The following is a 20684-nucleotide window of genomic DNA, read 5'->3' on the forward strand; positions in this document are numbered from 1 at the left end:
TAATTTTTTTCCCTCCAAAATGACCAAAATACAATCAATATATAAAACAGCAGCATGAAATTTATAAAGTCTCTCAACTGTCCCCTTTCTTCACTCACTGTTACTCCATGCACTTGGTCTGATCACTTTTTAATCTCCTTTTCTCTTAGCCTTTGTCCAACCAAGATACCTGCTCATACTAAAAACTCATGGGCTCGCAACTGGGGCTAGGCTAACTTGTCGGACCTAACCTCTTCACTTCTGGCCTCCTCTCCCTCTCTGTCGGGCTTGGCGTCTGCAGCTCAAGCTAAGGCCATTGACTCCTGGCTTATGAATGGAAGCGACAGCCTGGCTCCTCTTCGGCGCACCTCGATTAGGCGCCCTAAAGACGCCAATCGGTGGTTCAGCAAAGAATTGAAAGAGCAGAAGCTCACGGTTCGACAGGCTGAACGCAGATGGAGACTGGACTATTGTCCCACCTCCAAGTCCCGCTACGTCCTTCTCCTAGGGACCTACAAAAAAAACATCATAGAGACTAAGAAAGCTTACTTCTCGGCTAAAATTCTGGCGGCTGAGAATCAACCCAAGCAGATTTTCTCCATCACCCATGACCTGGCTTTCTCTGACAGGACCTCACTAAAGCCCCTTCCCTCTCAGAAACTTTGCGACTCGCTGAACTCCTACTTCGTGGAAAAAATCGCGAAAATCAAATCTAACATCCCCCCCCTTCCCCCCTCTTCGTAGACCCCCAGCCACCCCCAGCCCCTCTCAATTCTTTTCCTCTCCTTACTGAGGAAATTTTTCTCTCTCTTCTCCCAAAAATTAAATCCGGTTCCCCCGCAGATATCTGCCCTGCACACATCTTACGGCAGATCTATTCTGTTTGTACCCTGCCTCCTCTTAGGTTCCTTAATGACTCTTTGGCTCAGGGGGTTGTGACCCAGTCACTAAAATCCGCCTCTATTGTTCCCATTTTAAAAAAAACAGGAGCCGATCCCTCTGCTTTGGCTAACTACCGCCCCATCTCCTTGCTACCCTTTTTAGGTAAGGTGCTGGAGCGACACGTCACTTCTGCGCTCAGCTCCTTTGTCGAGGAAAATGGGGTGTTGGCCCCTTGCCAGGCTGGGTTTCGACCTAAGCACTCGACAGAGTCAGTGGTGGTGTCGGTGCTGGACACCCTCAGAGAAGGTATGGACATAGGTCAACCTCAGGCGCTGGTCCTCCTTGACTTGTCCGCCGCTTTTGACACGGTGGACAACTCCATCTTACTTTCCCGTGTCAGGGCGGCGGGCATTGGAGGCTCGGCCCTCATCTGGCTCTCATCCTTCCTGAGGGACCGGACCCAGGCGGTTCGTCTTGGGGAGTTTTCAGCTACCCCCTGTCAGGTCCAGTGCGGGGTGCCCCAGGGCTCTTCTCTGTCTCCTTTATTATTTAATCTCTACATCTCTCCCCTTATCTTTGCTCTTCAGCAGCTGGAGGTCACGGTATATAACTATGCCGACGACCTCCAGCTCATCTTCAACCTGTCCTCTTCCTCTGACTCTATTTCTAATTTTCAATCTATTTTATCCTTCATCAGGGACTGGATGAACTTCAACCACCTGAAGCTCAATCCCGATAAGACGGAACTTGTGGTTACGGGTGGTTGCTCCAGTCCCTGGAACTCCCTATTTTGGCCCCCTTCCTTTGGCTCTCCCCCCACCCCAGTCCCCTCTGTCAAGACCTTAGGCATCAAGCTCAATGACAAACTCACTATTCACTCTCAGATAGGCTCGGTGGTTTCTTCCTGTTTTCTCACTCTCCGTACTATCCGCTCTATTTCTCGCTTTTTTTCTTTTCCTGCACTCAAATTGATTATGTCCGCACTGGTCCTGTCCCGCCTGGACTACGGGAACGTCCTGTTCAATGGCATCCCTCAGTACAGCTTGCGCAACCTACAACTGGTTCAGCCTTCGGGAGCCTTCGGTCTCCCCAAATTCCACCATACCTCTCCCCTTTTGAAGACCCTTCACTGGCTCCCTGTCCGGGAACGCGCCCTGTTTAAACTAGGCTGCATGGCTTTTCAGGCCAGGGCTGGCCTGGCCCCTATCTTTATATCATCAGCCATCAAAACCTACGTTCCCGGCAGAGACCTTCGTTCCTCGGCCCAACATCTTTTAGTAGCCCCTCGTTACAGGGAAAAAAAACAGGGTGGCTCTAAATTTTCTACCCTCGCCCCTGTGTTTTGGAATTCCCTTCCCTTCCACCTCAGGTCCCTCACCCAGTACTCCATTTTTCGCAAATCCTTGAAAACATTTTTGTTCACCCAGGCCTTTCTGTCTTAAACCCTTCGTCCCCTGCCTCAGCTTATGCCCTAGCGGCTGATTCCGCCATGTAGGCTGTCTGCTATCTTAGCGCCAAGAAACCGCTCAGGTGTATGTCGCGCTTTACAAATACTTTAAACTTAAACTTAAAGTGCAAGTGCTTTGGTAATTTCTCCTTTTTCGGTTAGTCACTTCTCCTCTGTACTAATGGCCCTACGCCTCTTCTATTTCGGGTAATAAAGTACATGAGCAGTCATATAGATAACGTAAATGGTACAGTGCTAAAGCATCGGCCATGTACCTGGTCTAGTTAAAAACTGTAAGGTGCATAATCAATCACATGTTTATTAAAGTGCTTGAGCATCTGCCATCAGCCATGTACCCAATCTATTTCAATGCAGTAAGGTGCACAGTCAATCATATGTTTAATAAAGTGCTAATGCTTCTGCCACACTGTCCATATCAAGCTATAAATGTTCATTGATGTAAACAATGGATTTTACATCAATATGCAGTTCTAAAATCAATGATAAAATAGTCATTTATGATTTAAACTTTCAGTCTTGCATATTTTAATTTAAAGCAAATAAATATCTACTAAAACTAAAAACAATTTTCGGCGATGTATCTGTTTTTAAGATGGGCAATGCTCCTAACTGTTGTCAATGTCGCATGTTAATGCAAATTGTTTTGATCCATTTTTTCCGCGTGCATAAGGGACGAATAGCCTCCATGTTGTTAGGATTGTTACTCATCCACGTGGATGTGTTACATCTGGTCTGTAATAAATCAAATCGAAACTTCATATATAAAGATTTTGCTAATTGGGGTTGTATTTCTTCCATGTAACCCTAAAAACAAAGGAGCCGGTTTTATAGTTAGGAACTGCGTGGCTAGTCTGCCCACATTTGGGTAATGGTGAATACTGTTCTGAAATTACTCCCAGTATGAATTTTTCAGAATTCCTTTTGAATGAGATGTTAGTGATTGGGGGTAAAGTATCTTATCATATTCTGCTCCTTCCCTCCCAGATCCTCCGTAGATAATGTTTGATAAAATCTCTGGAAGGCAGGCCTTATCCCTTCTCGATCCGAGACCTTTCCTGACACTGGATCTTGAACTTCGCAAATATGGGTCTAAGTTGTTTGCTGTGTAGTCCATACCGCCAAGAGATGATCCACCCTTTTACTATATTCATAAGCTTTGTTTCTGTGCCAAAAATCTTTCTGCGGTTTTTGTGTTGAGATGCTCTTTATCGCTGCCTTAGCCACGGCTTCTTTCAGTTGTGCTGTCTGAGTCTCCATGCCCAGGGCTACTGCTTCTAATACCATACCCTCTGCAGCGGAGAGGCTTTTATACATATTCCCTAATTTGGATATCTTCTTTTTGACAGGCCCAGCTATACCAGGCGGTCTCCACTCGAACCCCAACTTTAAAGGCATCCCATGTTATCCCTACAGGAGCACTGCCTGTATTCTATGACATAAAGAGTGGGATCCATTCCCACATATGACTAAGATATGCATCATCTAATAAGAGAGCTCGTTCAAAAGACCAACCCCACGTAGTTTTAAATTTCTGAGAAATTTTGTGAGGAATTTAAAAGGTACATTGTGCAATTTGTAGATAAAATCAATGTTCACATTAAGTAGTGGATTACATTATATATTTATGAAGCTGGCGAGGATGATTATCATTATTGAAACATACCTATTACATGCATATCTTTGGAGAGAAAATCTTTCAGTATGTGTATTTAATTTGGTGTACAGAGAGGTATGAGAATGATATGCACATGTGTATGAGTATTAGAATCTTCATGTTGCAACATGTGCCCATCTTTATTTTTTAGGGGGGGGGTTCACATAGCGCGAAATAGACCCAAAGGTATTGGAGCGCTTTACATGAGCACCAGTTAGGTTACAGACTAACACATTTTTTTTTTTAGGCATGCGGAGATGAAGTGATTTGCGCAGAATCACAGAATGTTTAGCGTCCCTGCTGAGACTCTAGCCCGGTTCCCCAGCTCCGTGGTCGACCGCCCTAGCCGCTAGGCCACATTCTCTCCCCCATCTCATGCAAAGCATATGCAAGACCACACCATCATGTTAAGAGAAAGAAAATGAAAGAAGTAGGAAAGTGGTGTAGGTAGGAGTGTAAGGAAGAATGTGAGAGTGGAGCCTGGCTGCCTCTTATTGAGAGTGAAATTAGAAATATGTCTAAGAGATATAGCTATTGTTATTGGAATGCATATTGGGATGACTAAGTGGTAGTATTGGCTGTATAAAAAGACCCTAGTAAGTTGTCATCTGACCAAACTTGTCGTAAGAAGGGTTTAGATAGAGTAGAGTCTATTATGTTTAATGCAACGAAGAGAGGTTTACTTGAAGGTGTTATTGTAAATAATATTTTCTGCTCTTCTTGTATAAACAAATCCATGCCCACAAGGGCCTTATTACAGTAAGTGCACCGTGGTGCAACAGGTGTTTGCGCCCACTTTGCGGGCCCCCGGGGCACTGTGATATAGCAGAAGGGAACGCATATGCGTGTGCATCCCCTTCAGTAATACTGATGGCGCTAGTACACTTGAAGCGCCATTGCTACCTTCAGGGGGTGTTCCCTCATTTGCATGGGGTCATGCCCTATGCATATTAGGGCATTCCTTTCTGCCCATGCGGTATTACCGTCCATCACCACTCCCTTTTGTACCGTATTACCAACGCAGGCACAGATGAAAAGAAGCTTTTGGGACACACTGAGTGCACTCCCTGAGAGCAGCTCTCTGGAGGGTGGGGATGGGGGCCCTTTGGACCCCTCCCCCACTTCACCCCCCAATCCCCCACTTCACCCCCCAAGACATCCCCTTGCAGGCAGGTGCAGTCACAGATTGAATCCGCCTGCAAGGAGATCTCTAATTCCTGTAAAAGTGCAGGCTGGCGCTGCCTGCACTGTGAAAACACAGAGCGACGGCAAGCAGCCGCTCCGTGTTTTCACATGAAGGCGCTGCCCTGGGTCCAGCGCAAGTTCGCGGCTGCCCTGGGAGCAGCGCATTCACCCTAATAGGGCACACTTTCATTGTTTGCACCTGGTTCACCTTTTAATAGGTGCGACTGACTCAAACAATGAAAATGCATAATACGGCCCCAGGTGTGATGGGAAATATTATTGTAGTTTCTCCATTCACAATAATGGTTTTTAGTCCCACTGTTAGTAGTTTGTCAAAGAGATCAGGGAGACTTATGCCTTGGAGGGGGCAGAAACCAGGAGCCAAGTGTAACATTAATGAAGTTACGTGTGATGTTTGTTTGAAAGATCTAAATACTGGAGCATCCCAGTTCTACCCTAAATCGTATAACTGTTTTGCAAGAGGAAAACACATGCTCTAACTCTGCTTTGTTTTCTTGGTTGTTCAACAGACCCACCTTTAAAAAGTTTTCCTGTATTCCAGAAGGCCCTCTGCATAGACCACTATTTACATTGTGATAATATGAGAGAGATTACAATCTTTGTAGCATATTTAAGAATATCAGACCAATTTAGTTCTGATAAAGTGTATATGTTTCGCCTAGCACACGTCTTCTCCCAATTCTTTATAGTGGATGCAAGTTTATTCTTTATCCTTGCTTTCCAGGAGTTTGGAAATTCAGGCAGTTTTGAGGCCATGCATATACATTTTTTTTTTAACGTGAATATGCTCAGAGTTATGGGTCTTTTTTTAATGTATGCATTGTGAAGAAAGTTGTGGAACTGCAAATTGGGTAACCTGTACTTGTTTTGTAGCATTGCAGAAGATCATGGCTGCTGTTCATGAGGCAGGATCTCGGATAAATAATATCCCCAATTGGCTGGCCCATTTCTTCCATCAGTTATAAAGTTAATCTGGGTTGCAATTGTCATTTATCATTCTATCCTTCCCCACCAGACTTGCATTTAGGCGACCAGGTGCCAGTTTGTCTTTTTATATACAGTGTGTTTTCAGTATTGTTCCTTGAATAGTCTATGTATCTTTTGAACTGCATGCCTTCTATTTTGAGTGCTGTCTCAGATTTGTCCTCGCGACTATCATTGGGAGGAAAGACTTCAGTTTTCTCACGGCTAATTGTATCAAGGATGCATGGAATGGCTAACTAGGCATCTTCTGAAAAGATTAGTATGTCATCTGTGCCCACAGACAGTTTTTGGGTGCGAGTGAGAAAAGATAATCTTTTATATTTGGATTAATGTGGATAGTGGCTAGAAGCGGTTTTGTTGCTAATGACAAAAGTAAGGGAGAAAAGAGAGGCAACCCGGTCTGGTGCCCTTCGCAAGACTGCATTCTAATCCCGCCCCTCACGCACCTGAGGATAAGCAGACACTAGCCAGAAATATTCAAACATTATGTGTTCATAATCTAGTCCCATGTTAAATTTGCAGAGCGCTGATGAAGCTTTCAGAAAGCATTATTAAAGAACTAACCTTATTCAGCGCCGTGGCCATCATGGGGAGGGAGGGAGGGGATATAGTCATTTTACCCTGTCTATCACATGGCAAGATAGCCTTGTGTTATCAGCGGCAAATCTGCCCTTTACAAATCTTGTTTGAGTGGGGTCTATTAAGTGAGATAGAAACTTCTGCAGTCGCGTGGGTAGTACTTAGACCGATACCTCTACTCAAAATAAATTGTACAATATAGGCTGTTATTTTTAGTTTCTAAGGGGGTCTTTGTCTATCACCAAAATAATGACTTCCCACATTTTGGTTTTTAGTTTAGATCTTCCTGTCTTTATCGGACGTTAAACATTTTGGATTTGGATTTACGGTTATTTGCCAGAAATTTCCCAGTCTTGTTTTACTCCAAGTCTTTTCACCTTGATGTTAGTATCCAGAGGTGCACTTTACTACTTATAATTTTGTTGTATTCATTTTATAGTGGATTCAATTTGTGAATTATCTGTACGTCTGCATATTGCGATAGGATGTTTTCTAAAGAATTCTATATTTTTAGGTATGAGAATCCTTACTGCATTGCTTTGAGCTCAGGCTACCACACAGTGCAGGGTCAGGTAGGACTCCCTGCACATCTTTTGCATCTTCATATACAAGATGTATTTTTTGCAACCAATCTGTTCTTTAGTGTCTCTTAAGAACGCATGGAGTGCTTATTTAAACCTTGAACAATTAGTGAGACAAGTTTGAGTTTGGTTCTGGATTCACAGTGTAGATCTTCCTTTGCATATTGTTTTTTGTTGGAAACTTCTTCTCTTCCCCCACCACTTCCAGTCTCCTTTCCATTACTTTGCATTTATTCTCAACTCTCAGAAATACCTTAAGTGAGCTCAGGTGCTTGATGCATCCATACTAAAGTCCTCTAGCTTTTCATGTTTATTGAAAACAAAGCTTACCCCACCATGGTTCTTTCCCAGATGCCTGTACACATAGTTGCATTTCTTTTCTTTCTAATTCCCACTATTTTTCAGTAACCTTCAAAAAGTATCCAGCTAAGCGCGCCTTTTTTACTTCAATGTTTATTCGCAATTCTGCATTCATGGCTCCATATCCTATTGCGATGGCACAACCATAACATCAAAAGGGTACTACCCCGGTTTGTCAAAATGTTGTATCAAAATGTCCTTTCTTATATGTGGATTATCTCATCGCTTACTATTAAGGCTTCACTGTTTTGTTGCTGCATGACCCACTTCATCTTTATAGTGTGCATGTTTGTAACATTTGATTCTGCTGTTTCACCAACGATGGAGGACAAAATCTCAGTCACTTTGGTCGTCCTCTCCTAGTTGGGAAGGCAGGATGCAGGGTTAGATCAATCTGTATCTGATATATCTGTTGTTTAGGATTACTTTATGTCCCTGGTTTCAGGATTCTCTTCTTAGCAACGTTGATCAAGTTTGGTCTCATAGCGGGATCGATTTTAAGAAACTGCAGCAGCGCGGTTCTCCTCATGCATCCTATGATGACTTCTTTCTGCTGGTACAGAGGCCATTTTGCCAACAATCCTCGCTTTCTCAGACGATAACCAAGATTCCTTCTGATTTAGACTCTGCAATCTGTAATTACAATCAATGGCTGCCATATTCCTTAAAACAGTTGACCCCAGTTAAAAGCCATCGCAACTGTAAGACCAAAAATGTAAATGTAAATTGATACTTGTATAGCGCACTACTCTCCCGCAAGGGTCTCAAGGCGGTTGTACGAATACCGCTGTGGAACCCATCCTGGCTTTCCCTGTGAGGTGTCCACTCCTGGGCACCCCCAAGGTGGAGGCCAGGCATCCTTAGCGTTGTGGGGGCCGTTGTGGAGATTAAGCAAGGTATTGCCCAGAGTTGCAGAGTGGGACTCCATGATTGGAATAGGCACCGAGGCGAGAATTATCAGGTCCGTGGAATTTTTGAGCTCAAGACCCGCCGAGGCGGGGAATTGAACCCTGATCCCGGGCTAGACATCTGCATCACAGGGTCTGCCGCTCTAACCATTGAGCCACACTTCTCCAACCCTCCAGAACCTTGGTTCAACGAAAACCTTTGACATCAAAAACTGAAATGTCATAGATTTAGGAAGAAAAGGGAGGTTGTATTAAAAGAGTGACGACAAACTTATAAAGCCTCTTATCCAAGTTGAAAAAACTCATTATTTCACAGCCAAAAATGAAGCTATAAAAAACTCCACAAAGGAAATGTCTGTAACAGTTAAACACTCTCTAAACTTCCAGAGACAAAACACTCTATGGTTAGTCACCAGTTCTGCAATAACCTGGTATCTTTTTTCCAAGACCAAATCAAATCCGTATACAACTCTTTTTTTAGTAGCAAATCAATCCCTTGGCCAGATGACTAGCCAGGTAGCCGTGGGCCCTTCTTCAATAACTGAGGTTTCTATGAATCTCTTAGGCAGGAAACCGCCCCATGCTGCAGCAGCTGTTGAATCTTCTTTGCTTACCGGCAAGTCTTTTTTTTATCTGAAGAATTTAGCACCTTATCAATCTTTTCTGCTTTGACTGAAGATCAAGATTTAACTTGTTTTAGGAAATCAAACATCTGATCTCCACTGGAGCCCGGTCCCCCCAGAATAATGCTACTGGTGCCCAAGGTTAATGCTGCTCACCTCCACCTGCATCTGTAATCAAATATTCAGTTCGAGATATTTTTCAAAGGAGTAGACAATAGCTTCCATCTATCCGCTCCAAAAAACAAAAACAAAAAAACCTAACTTCGATGCAAGCGACCCTAACAACTACAGGTCGATCTCCCGTTTATCATTCCCAGCCAACATTTTTGAGAAGGCCATCCATCAGGAATTGACCACCTTTATAAATAGCAATCCGATTTTAAACCTAACTCAGTTTGGGTTTCGTAGTCCTCCTAGCACAGAGCTTGCATTCATTATTGTATTGTATTGTATTGTATTGTATTGTATTCAGTATTTGTAAAGTGCGACTGCCGCTCCGAAAGGAGCATCCTGGCGCTGAAAAGGTGTGCAATACATTTACAGATACTAAATTGCAGCCATTACATAGGCATCCGGCAGATTGAAAATCTTATTATTGCCACTGAAGAAATTAGGAAGACCATGAGGGGTCAACGCACCCCTGATTTTATTAGACCTCTTGGCCGCGTTTGACATGGTCAACCATGACCTTCTGGTTGACCGACTTGCCTCAATCAGAATAAAAGACCGAGTCTTGGCCCTCTTAACATCTTTTCTAACGGTGGAGGTTTTTCATCACCGTCTTTCTCTTTGTCATGCGGGGTGCCAGAGGGGTCTTCCTTAATCCCCACTCTCTTCAATCTGTATGTTACCCCGCTGGCGGGTCTGATTAAATCTAATGGTTTTGCTCTAGTCTTCTACTCCGACGATACTCAGATCGTCGTGTGGGTGGCTGTTAATCCAGATGCCACCGCAGTTACATTTCATTACTTTATGCTTCATATAGGCAAGTGGATGTTGGACAGTTGTCTGAAGTTACTCTTCAAAAACAAAGGTTCTATTGTTTGGCATCAATACTTCCTTCTAGTCTCCCATTTGTGGGCCTCAAGATCTTGGAAACCTGGGGGTAATTATTGACACCAAATTATCTTAGAGGGACAAATTAACCATATCACTTCTTTATCATGTCTTTTCATCTTGAAACTTCTTAAGAAGGTTCTGTCCTACATTCCAATGGCCTTGTCAAAACAGTAGTTCTGGCTCTTATTACCTCCAAATTAGTCTATTGTAATGCACTGTTCACTAACATTAAAAAAACACTTACTGAACAAGCTACAGATACTTCACAATGCAGCTGCACGACTGCTTCTGGCCATTACCAGACAAAAGTCTGCGTCTCAAGCCTTGGCTCAACAACATTGGCACCCTATTGGAAAGCACATCCAGTTCAAGGCCCTTAGTATGTTTTTTAAGTCCCTACATGGCTTGGGCCCAGCCTATCTAGCACAAAGCTTCTGACGTGACACCCCAACAAGATCTCTCCGTTCCTTTAGTGTTAATCTCGTAGTCTCCAAATTCAAAAGAGCATTATGGGGTGGGAAGATTTTTGTAACCTGCACAGAGCAAGGCTGTGGAACTCCAGAATAAATCAAACCTGCTTGAATTTTGGAAAAGCTTAAAAACTTGGCTATTCCACCAGTAAATCTTCTTGATGCCATTGTATGTTGCATTGTTCAGTAGGTTTAGTGCCTGAGTTTGTTCTATTCCAATCACCCTGAAGATAATGTAAGTCTAGGGTCAAAATAGGAAAGCAAAATAAAGTGTCGGAACTGCTTCTGGACAACGCAATCAAGCATACCATCCTCATCAGAATTGACTCAAAATTGGCACTGTCGGAAAACTTGTTAAGTCCACCATTGAGCGAGTCTGGGGGTTCAAAACCTGATCTCTGTTTGCCCCGCGTAGGTTTATTCCACACTGGCAGATGTGTGGGAGGCTGGGCACTGGCTCAAAGTTTAGTATGGCAGGGTGACACTGGGAGAATTCCTATGGCCACCATATTTATAAATCCTTGGACTGTACACATCTATACTAGCAAAGTGATATTTAGCGTTCTTAAAACTCCAGCGTGTTTGTTCCTATGCCGGTACACAACCAGTTTGTTCGCTGTTTGCTTAAATGCTAATAATAAAAATCCACACTGGCAGGCCTTATGTGTAGCTTACCTTCTCCAGTATTACATCTTTCATAGATTCACATGCTTGTATCTTCCCCGTCATCATGGTGGGAGTCTCACGGTAACAGAATGACCAAAGCAGTATCATAGAGAAGAAAGAACTGCATAGAAAAGCCCATAGGGACTGTATTATTTGGTAACCAGACCTCCTCATTGTTTGGTCCAAAAGTCAGCCAATCGGCATTACTGCCCTGACCTCACACTCCCCAGCAGAACCTTCCTGCCTCAGATTTCCAACCGCCTTCGTGTGAGAAAGGAGTCTCCCTGAGCTCTGCTCAGTTTGTTATTTCCAGTCTGGACTTTTGACCTTTTTCAACTGAACTTTCTTTTGGATAAGGTATTGTCTGTCGTTTATTTTGCCTTAATGTCTGAAAGCTCAAAAAAGAGGCTTTTCACCCTTGCAGATCCTGTGGAAAGGCTAGGCTTTTCTCTGAAGACCCTCACAAGGACTGCCTATACTGTCTTCTAAACATATTGCCAAGGATTGTAAATATTGTAGAACCTTCTCTGCTAAAACTTTGAGGGACAGAGAGGCTCGTCTGCTGTTGTGGCTTCAAAAAAAGAAGGACGCATCAGATTCAGATTCTGGTGAGGAGTCTGCTGCTCAAACACCGAAGAAGAGGAAGGCCTCACATTCTGAAGAAATGGTGGACCCTAAAAAGTCTAAGTCTAAGTCTAAGGAGAAGGAGGCGTCTTCTCTGCCTCATACTCCTCTCAAGAAGTTGTCAGGTCAGAAAGGGGCATCTTCTGCTCCGGCGACCAGTTCCATGGTTTCTGCTTCAAAATCTGTGGTAAAAACATCAGCCCCGTCGACGACCGACTATTTAGACGATGACAGGATCTAAGTCAGTGTCGACGACGACTACGTCGACGAGTTCGACTATCTCGTCGACGAGGAGACCGTCGACGATGACCTCGTCGACGACTAAGACCTCGACGACGGAGACCCCGTCGACGAGTGTTCCGTCGACGATGGTTCTGACGACGACGGCGGCTCCGTCAACGTTGGCTCTGTCGACGACGGCTCTGTCGACGATGGCTCAGTCGACGATGACTGCGTCGACGATGAGTGTGATTTCGACGGCGAAGGCCTTTAAATCGCCAAAGTCGAAGACCTTAATCTCCATCCGTTCATTTCAATCGTCAAGGGGTTCGTCAACGATAAGTAAATCGGCGGAATTCATGTCGTGGACGCAAATTTCTCCTCTGCCTCTGTCCAGTCTGCTGGAGCAAGACTCAGATGAGGAGGGATCTTCTGGAGTGGCCTATAGTCCCTCACAGCTTAAAATAAAGAGACAGGACTCGGATGAGGAGGAAGTTTTTTCATTTAAGGAACAGACTCAGTCAAAGTCCTCCAGGTATGAATCTTTCCAGGAGACTGGTGACTATGGTGAGGATGAAGAACCGCAGGAAGAAGCAAGAGAAGAGTCAGTCTCCGTGCCTGCATCTCTAGTATCTGACCTGAGGCTTATGATTAATTACTATTATCGTCGTTTTCCAGAGGCAAATGCGCCTCTGCCGTCTACACCGGCACCTGCAGCGCAACCTCTGGGGGCCCAAAATACGCATCAAGCGTAGACTCTACGTTCGCCACCAGTGGTGACAATCAGAGATGACCTGACCGACACCGATGATGATGATCAGCCTGAGGAGGGTGAGCTCCTACAGGATAATTCGGGAGGCTAGGAATGGAATGAGTATGTTTTGCCGTCAGCTCCCTCACCTACTCCGGCGCCATCCGTTTCTCCTCCTCAAGATATTGGAGGATTCCACGACATTATAGAGAAAGCAGCTAGAAGATTCGATCTAGAGATGGAAGTTCAAGAAACGGAATGTTTCTTATACGACTTCAAAGACAGCGCTAGAAAGTCTTCACGATCAATCCCAATTATCCAACATATTTGGGATGAAGGTCTAAAAATTTTGAAAACGCCGGCTTCCATTGCGGTTTCTGTTCCTAGAATCGAAAAGAAATACAGAGCACCAGAGTCTTCTCCGGCCTGCCTGATAGGACACCCTAGGCCAGAGTCGGTGGTGACACAAGCGGCACAAAGGAACTCCAAAAACCCAGTTTCCACTTCAATGGTGCCGCCAGATAAGGAGGGAAGGAGAATGGACGGAGCCAGAAAAAGGTTTGCAGTGATGGCAGCCTCTACTGTTAAAGCAGCCAATGCTATGGCTCTACTCAGCCGCTGTAACAGACAAATGTGGTCGGATTTGGCGCCCATTTTAGCGGCACTCCCGGAGGACAAGCAGGAAGAGGCAACTGCTATCCTTCGTGATGGAGCGAAATCAGCCTCTGAATCGATCGATGTTGCCATGGATGTCTCCTCTATGGCCTTTAGACAGATGGCGGGAGCAGTTTCTCTTCGAAGACATGGTTGGTTAAAGGCAACCTCGTTCCGGCCTGAGGTGCAGGCGAAGATTATCGACATGGCCTTTGATGGCGAAAATCTATTCGGCAAGCATGTAGATGAGGCCCTACAGGGTATCAAGTCGGATACAGATACCGCAAGAGCACTGGGGTCTCTTCAACAAGGAAGGTTTCAGTCCTTTCGCAAAAGAGGTGAGAGAGAGAGGCCAATTCAATCAGCGATCTACATATCAATCCAACAGATATCAGCCCTATAACCAGCAGAGCTATAGGCAATACAATACAGGTCAACAATATAGGTCTTCCACTCTTCCTTTCAGCAGCAGCCCAGAGGCAAGTCCTCCAACAGAGGAAAGAATCAGCAGTCTAATAGAATACAATGATCTCATGTTGGCGATCTCCACTCGGCAAGTTCCCGAAAACGACCACTATCTGTCTCCATTCTTCAAAAATTGGCTGTCCATAACAACGGACAAATGGGTTTTGGACGTAATAAACAGGGGCCATACCCTAGAGTTTGTGCAAATACCACCAGATCATCCCCCGGTGTTCAGACACCATCAACATACTCAGGAGCTGCAAAAGGAGGTCCTTTGACTCCTACAAAAGGGGGCTATAGAGGAAGTTCCTCGACATCAGAGGGAAAGGCTTTTATTCACATTTCTTCCTCATCAAAAAGAAGCAAACTACAAAATGGAGACCGGTATTGGATTTGAGGGATCTCAATCAATACATAAAGAAAATTCCCTTTCGAATGCTCTCGCTGCAAGAGATCCTTCTACTGCTAAAGAGGAAGGACTTCATGGCTTCATTGGATCTTATGGATGCATACTTCCATATACCAATTCATCGGAAGCACAGAAAGTATCTGAGGTTTGTTGTGGAGAGTCGCCATTTTCAATTCAAAGTGTTGCCATTCGGCCTCAAATCGGCCCAGAGGGTATTTACGAAATGCATGGCCCCGGTGGCGGCCCACTTAAGGTTGAAGGGTCACTGCATTTACCCATATCTTGACGATTGGCTTGTGACTGGTCCATCCTTCAAAAAGGCCAAGACATCCCTAAATTGCTGCATCAGACTGTTTCAACGGTTAGACCTGCGGACCAACTTAGAAAAGTCATCCCTGATCCCAGCACAAGGCATTCAATTCCTAGGAGCATGGATATGCACAAAGGAAGCAACAGCATATCCTTCGAAGGAAAGGATCAGAATAATTATGGGCCTAGCAACCTCTGCAATCAAAAAGATTCACTTCTGTGAGGATATACAAATCCTTGTTGGGAATGATATCATCTTGTATCCCACTGGTTCCAAACTGCCGTCTTTGGATGAGACCTTTACAGGAACAGCTAGACGAGCAGTGGGTGCAATCGAAAGGAACATTCGAAGATCGGATCATCATATCTCATCGAATGAAGGTGGCCATGTCATGGTGGAAGATTCGAGAGAACTTGAATCAGGGTCTGCCTTTCGAACCACAGAGTCACACATATGTGATGACGTCAGATGCTTCGCTGCAAGGATGGGGTGCGCACCTTCAGGAGCTGGAAATCCTGGGTCTCTGGTCGGAATGGGAAGCGCAACGTCACATAAATATGTTGGAGCTCAAAGCGGTTTTTCTGGGGCTTCAAGCTTTTCTACCCAGAGTTCAGGGATCGTCGGTGCTTGTGCAGACAGACAGCACCGCAACAATGTTTTATCTCCTCAAGCAAGGGGGAACACGGTCCAAACCGCTTTCCATGCTAGCGCAAAGGTTTTGGAAATGGCTGATAAGACACAACATCTCTATTCAGGTACAACATATTCAGGGCATTCTCAATACAAGGGCAGATGTCCTTAGTCGCACGGAGAGTGTGTCGCACGAGTGGGAGCTGAACAACACCCAGCTTCGCAGAGTGTTTAAAAAATGGGGCACACCAACGTTCGCTTTGTTCGCGACACGGGATAACTCAAAATGCAAACAGTTTGCGTCCAGGTACCCTCAACAAGATTCCAAAGGAAATGTGTTTCACCTGGACTGGACGGGAATGTTCGCGTATGCGTTCCCACCATTTCCATTGATTCCAAGAGTGCTTCGCAAGATAAGATCAGAACCATGTCAGGTTATTCTGGTGGCACCAGCTTGGCCGAGACCAGCATGGTTTTCAGACCTGCTACATCTTTCCAAGGGCAACAAGTTGCAGTTCCCGACGTTCCAGAACCTCATATCAATGAGCAATGGCCAGATTTAACACCCGGACCTGACATCGCTAAAATTATCAGCATGGAACCTCATGAGCGAGAATTCCAGTCCATGATCATACCGCAAGATTGCAGGGACATATTATCGCAATCTAGGGCTACGTCTACGAATAAAACGTACACGTTTCTGTCACTGGTGTGCTGGTAAAGAACTTCACCCGCTTACAGTACCCCCTGAAGGTATTTTGCCTTACTTGCTGTCATTATCAAAAGCAGGCCTGTCTCATGCCTCTTTAAAAGTGCATTTGGTGGCAATATCAAGATTCAGGAGGGTGCCGAATGAGCCGTCTCTTTGATCTCACAGACTATTCAAAGAATTTGTCAAAGGGCTCTTTAGAGCTTTTCCACCCATTCAACAGCCGCCAATACCCTGGCAACTCAATACAGTTCTGGCACAACTTATGAGGCCACCATTCGAGCCTATACACAAGGTAGACTTACAATTTATCTCATGGAAGACCGCTCTGCTTCTAGCACTCACCTCGGCGAGGAGAGTTAGCGAAATTCAGGCCTTCTCAGTGGAAGAGCCTTTTCTCCAATTTCAAGGACAGAGTGATACTAAGGACAAATCCGAAATTTATACCCAAGGTTCCTACTTCGTTCCATCTTAATGAACCAATTATTTTGCCAACTTTTTTCAGCAATCCTTCTGATGCAGAAAGGGCTCTACACTCCTTGGATATCTCCAGGTGTTTGAAATTTTACCTTGAGCGAACAAAAACGTTTCGGAAATCGAAACAATTACTTATTGCGTTTGAGGGTCAGAGAAAAGGTCTGCCTCTGTCAAGACTGAGTATTGCCAGATGGATATCGTCGGCAATCATTAAATGTCATGAAAAAGCTGGAAAGCCGCTGCGTTCCAGGGTGAATGCTCACTCCACAAGAAAGATGGCGACATCTATGGCATTGTTTGCAGGAGTGTCTCTAGCCTGACATCTGCAGGGCGGCAACGTGGAAGAGTGTGCATTCATTTACCTAGCATTACTGTCTGGACACTGCGTGCAAAGAGGACACGGCAGTGGGACACGCTGTTCTGAGACATCTATTCCAATAAGGTATTCTTTGCACTGTGTTTATATTATGTACAGTCTATATTTTAAGTCTATTATTGTTATAGATGGTTTAATAAGTCTTTCTTTGAAGAACTTACCATGTACGCTACTAATGATGTTCGGTTTTATTCTTATTTGCTCTGCGTATATTCAAATTATATTTTAAAAGTATCTAAGCAGCAGAACCATTCTACTGAGTTCTACCATGGAAACGCTCCAGGTTTTGGGTACTACTTGCTACTCTAATACAAGCATGTGAATCTATGAAAGATGTAATACTGGAGAAGGAATTAGTTACTTACCTGTACACTATAGTTCTCCAGTATTATCTTTCATAGATTCACATGCGCCCGCCCACCTCCCCGTTTCTCAGGTAGAACCTGTTATCTCGATATTTATCCATGTCTCGCACTTGGGGCTGGAAATCTGAGGCAGGAAGGTTCTGCTGGGGAGTGTGAGGTCAGGGCAGTAATGCTGATTGGCTGACTTTTGGACCAAACAATGAGGAGGTCTGGTTACCAAATAATACAGTCCCTATGGGCTTTTCTATGCAGTTTTTTCTTCTCTATGATACTGCTTTGGTCATTCTGTTACCGTGAGACTCCCACCATGATGACGGGGAAGATACAAGCATGCGAATCTATGAAAGATAATACTGGAGAACTATAGTGTACAGGTAAGTAACTAATTCCTTGCTTTGGAGGCTTTTGGGCCAAAGTGTTATAATATGTCAGTTTTAGATCCCTGGTATACTACAAATACCCCTTTTGTTTATTTCAGTAATTTCCGAATTGCATTTTTACAATTCATTTACTATGTAGCTGAAAGACCAGCTCTACCTTGCCTACTTACTTGTTACTTGAACCCCGTTCTCCTTTGACCATCTTCAAAAGAACCTCTCTGCTTCTGATTGCAGGAAGCTTACATTGCCGACTTGGATGCCAAGAGTGGTGCCAGCCTGAAGTTGACCATCTTGAACCCACGTGGACGAATCTGGACCATGGTGGCTGGTGGGGGCGCTTCTGTTGTCTACAGGTAAAGAGCTGGCGCTGCCACTTGAGCTCTTGCTATCACTTTTATTTCATAGAAAATACCTAGCATCCCCATGAATAAGAAGAATGGTGAGCTGGGAGGTAGAGAAAGGCAGAAGAGCTGAAAAAGCGTATTCTGTATCGAAGGCTTTATGGTGCGTATATGTTAAGCTCAATTAGGACCTGGTTAAGAAAAATGAAGAACCCAGATCAAGTTTAAGGACACTTTTGGGGGACAGAGGACATTTGCCCTCTGCATAAAGATCCAAGCTCAGGGATAGTTCTTTGGTTTTATGGAAAGAAACCCTATAAACCTTTTTAATTAACTACAAAAACATTTATTTTTCTTGAAGATCATGAGTGCTGTAGTGCAAATAACTAGAACAGAGTTTATGACTATTAGTTTGCAGTATAACGATGTAGCAATACACTGAGTTGAGCAGTTCAGTAGTTTACATTCCGATGATGATGGGTTACTGTGAGGCAAAATTGGTCACAGCTGACTGATTTTGAAGTTTTATCAAGGATGCCACGTTCAGTAGCTTTTTTTTACCTGTTTTAGCATGCTGTATGGCCAAGACCTCCTTTCCACTCCATTTACATCCAAGGATATTATGCGTTACTGTACAATGTTTATTTTCCTGAACCAAATGCTTTTGTGTTACCATTTTGAAGCTTCTGATGCAAATGTTGCACGTATTTATAGAAAAAATCCAGTGTGCTTTCTTGAATTGTATAGGTTTGTCCTCTTCTTTACTGTCTGATGAGGTATAGGGTAACTGTAGGGTGAAGTCTTCTATGAAGCAGTTAATGGATACCTCTGGTAAATGCCTGCATGATCAGATGTGCTTCCTCTTTCTTCAGTGACACTATTTGTGACCTTGGTGGAGTTGATGAACTGGCAAACTATGGGGAATATTCTGGTGCCCCCAGTGAGCAACAGACATATGATTACGCCAAGACAATTTTGTCCCTCATGACTCGAGAGAAGCACGTTGACGGTAATTACATCATCATTCAACCTAAATTCTTCTGAATGTAGAGGGACTGATAGCCTGTATTAGCTCTGAGATCTTTTCCCTACCCCCTCTGCACGCCCATTGTCTCCTAAATGGGGACTGCATGTTCTGTTTTAATTGGCTGACAGTGAGCTTTGACCCAATGAAGGCAATGATCTTTTACTCATTACAAATCCACAAACCTTGGCTGCGATGTGTTGGAATAACCTTCTCATGCATCTGATAAATGTTTTCTTAGATTCGAGTTAGAGGTTAGCAGTGAAATCAAAATCTCACCCAGCTGTCTTTTCCCCTGTCCTTCACGGTCTGTGTACAGAATGTTGATGTTTGAAGACTTTGCATCAAACATTTCTAGTTGAAACATTGTCCTTTCACCCTTTAGGCAAGGTCCTGATTATTGGAGGCAGTATTGCCAACTTCACAAATGTAGCTGCTACATTCAAGGTAAGAAATATACTTGTGCGTAATGCTCAGTTGTATGTTTCAATGTTGAATAGTGTACTATATGTAATAGTTGTAATAGTTTCAAGACGTTGGGGTGGGATCAAAGACTGCCCCATGCCATCTTGAACTTTCTTTCTCTTTCACAGTTACTCCCTCTCCAAAACATTTCAATAGTAACGTAACAATGATTAAATCTGATACCCCGTGATTTCAATAGCAGCCTTTTATTTTCAGAAGTCCTATTGCAAAATTTAACAGTCACTGTTTGATAAATGTGTGGAAATCTTAATTAAACTGGGCTCACTGCTTCACCCATTTTAAATTGACATTTTGTTTGAGTGGCGGGGGGTTGGGGAGAGGGGCAGCAATGTGATGCTCCCCACCATGACCAATCTGTGTAATCTTTCCCTGAAGAACTGTGGTGTTCCAGAGGACTGTAAGCACGCTATCATCCATCCACTACTAAAGAAACTTAATTTAGATTCCGAGATGTTATTATAGACGTATTTCCCTACTGCCTAATGCATAATTCTAGAAAAAATAGTAAATAGGCACATCACAGATCATCTGGAAACCAACAATATTCATCCTACCAGGACAGGATTCCTTGCTGATTGCAGCACCGAAACAGCTCTTTTCAGGTCCACAGAGTATCTCAAAATGATCAGGACCAGGGTGGATCAGCGGTGCTGCCTTTGATTAGGCCTGGGCGGTAAATTCCGTTCCGTTCGCGGAATTTGGGTAATTTCACGTTCCGCAGAGAGCGCGAAACTGCCCGAAATTCTGCGTTCCGTGGCTTCACGAAATTTTTTGCTTGTTCGCGTTCTCAAATGCGTGTTCGCGAGATATTTTTCCCCGAGCACGCAAACAGCGATTGCGAACAGTAAAAAAGCATCTCGAACTAGCAATTCCGCGTGTTCGCGGAATTTCTGCGTGTTTGTGGAGATTTTTTACCGTTTTGCAGAGTTTTGCATAACGCGATTACGCAAATTCCTCCCACCCCGACCTTTGATGCAGGTTCCTTCCCTATTCTTCTTCACCGATTGGAAGAAGCTGGTATTACAGGGAAGGCCTTCAGGTGGCT

General features: G+C 44.1%; 1 protein-coding gene across 7 annotated transcripts in view; it reads left to right on the forward strand.

Annotated features, from left to right (window-relative positions):
- ACLY (ATP citrate lyase) overlaps positions 1–20684 on the forward strand; it is a 362794-nt gene that overhangs the window by 125082 nt on the left and 217028 nt on the right. For all 7 annotated transcript variants that reach the window (XM_078645438.1, XM_078645433.1, XM_078645436.1 and 4 more), the window contains exons 8-10: positions 18023–18141; positions 19002–19138; positions 19539–19600. In XM_078645438.1, coding sequence (XP_078501564.1) covers positions 18023–18141; positions 19002–19138; positions 19539–19600 — 318 coding nt within the window. The remainder of the gene's footprint in view (positions 1–18022; positions 18142–19001; positions 19139–19538; positions 19601–20684) is intronic.

This window comes from Lissotriton helveticus, chromosome 5_1 (assembly GCF_964261635.1).
Source record: "Lissotriton helveticus chromosome 5_1, aLisHel1.1, whole genome shotgun sequence".
NCBI classification, from domain to species: Eukaryota; Metazoa; Chordata; class Amphibia; order Caudata; family Salamandridae; genus Lissotriton; species Lissotriton helveticus.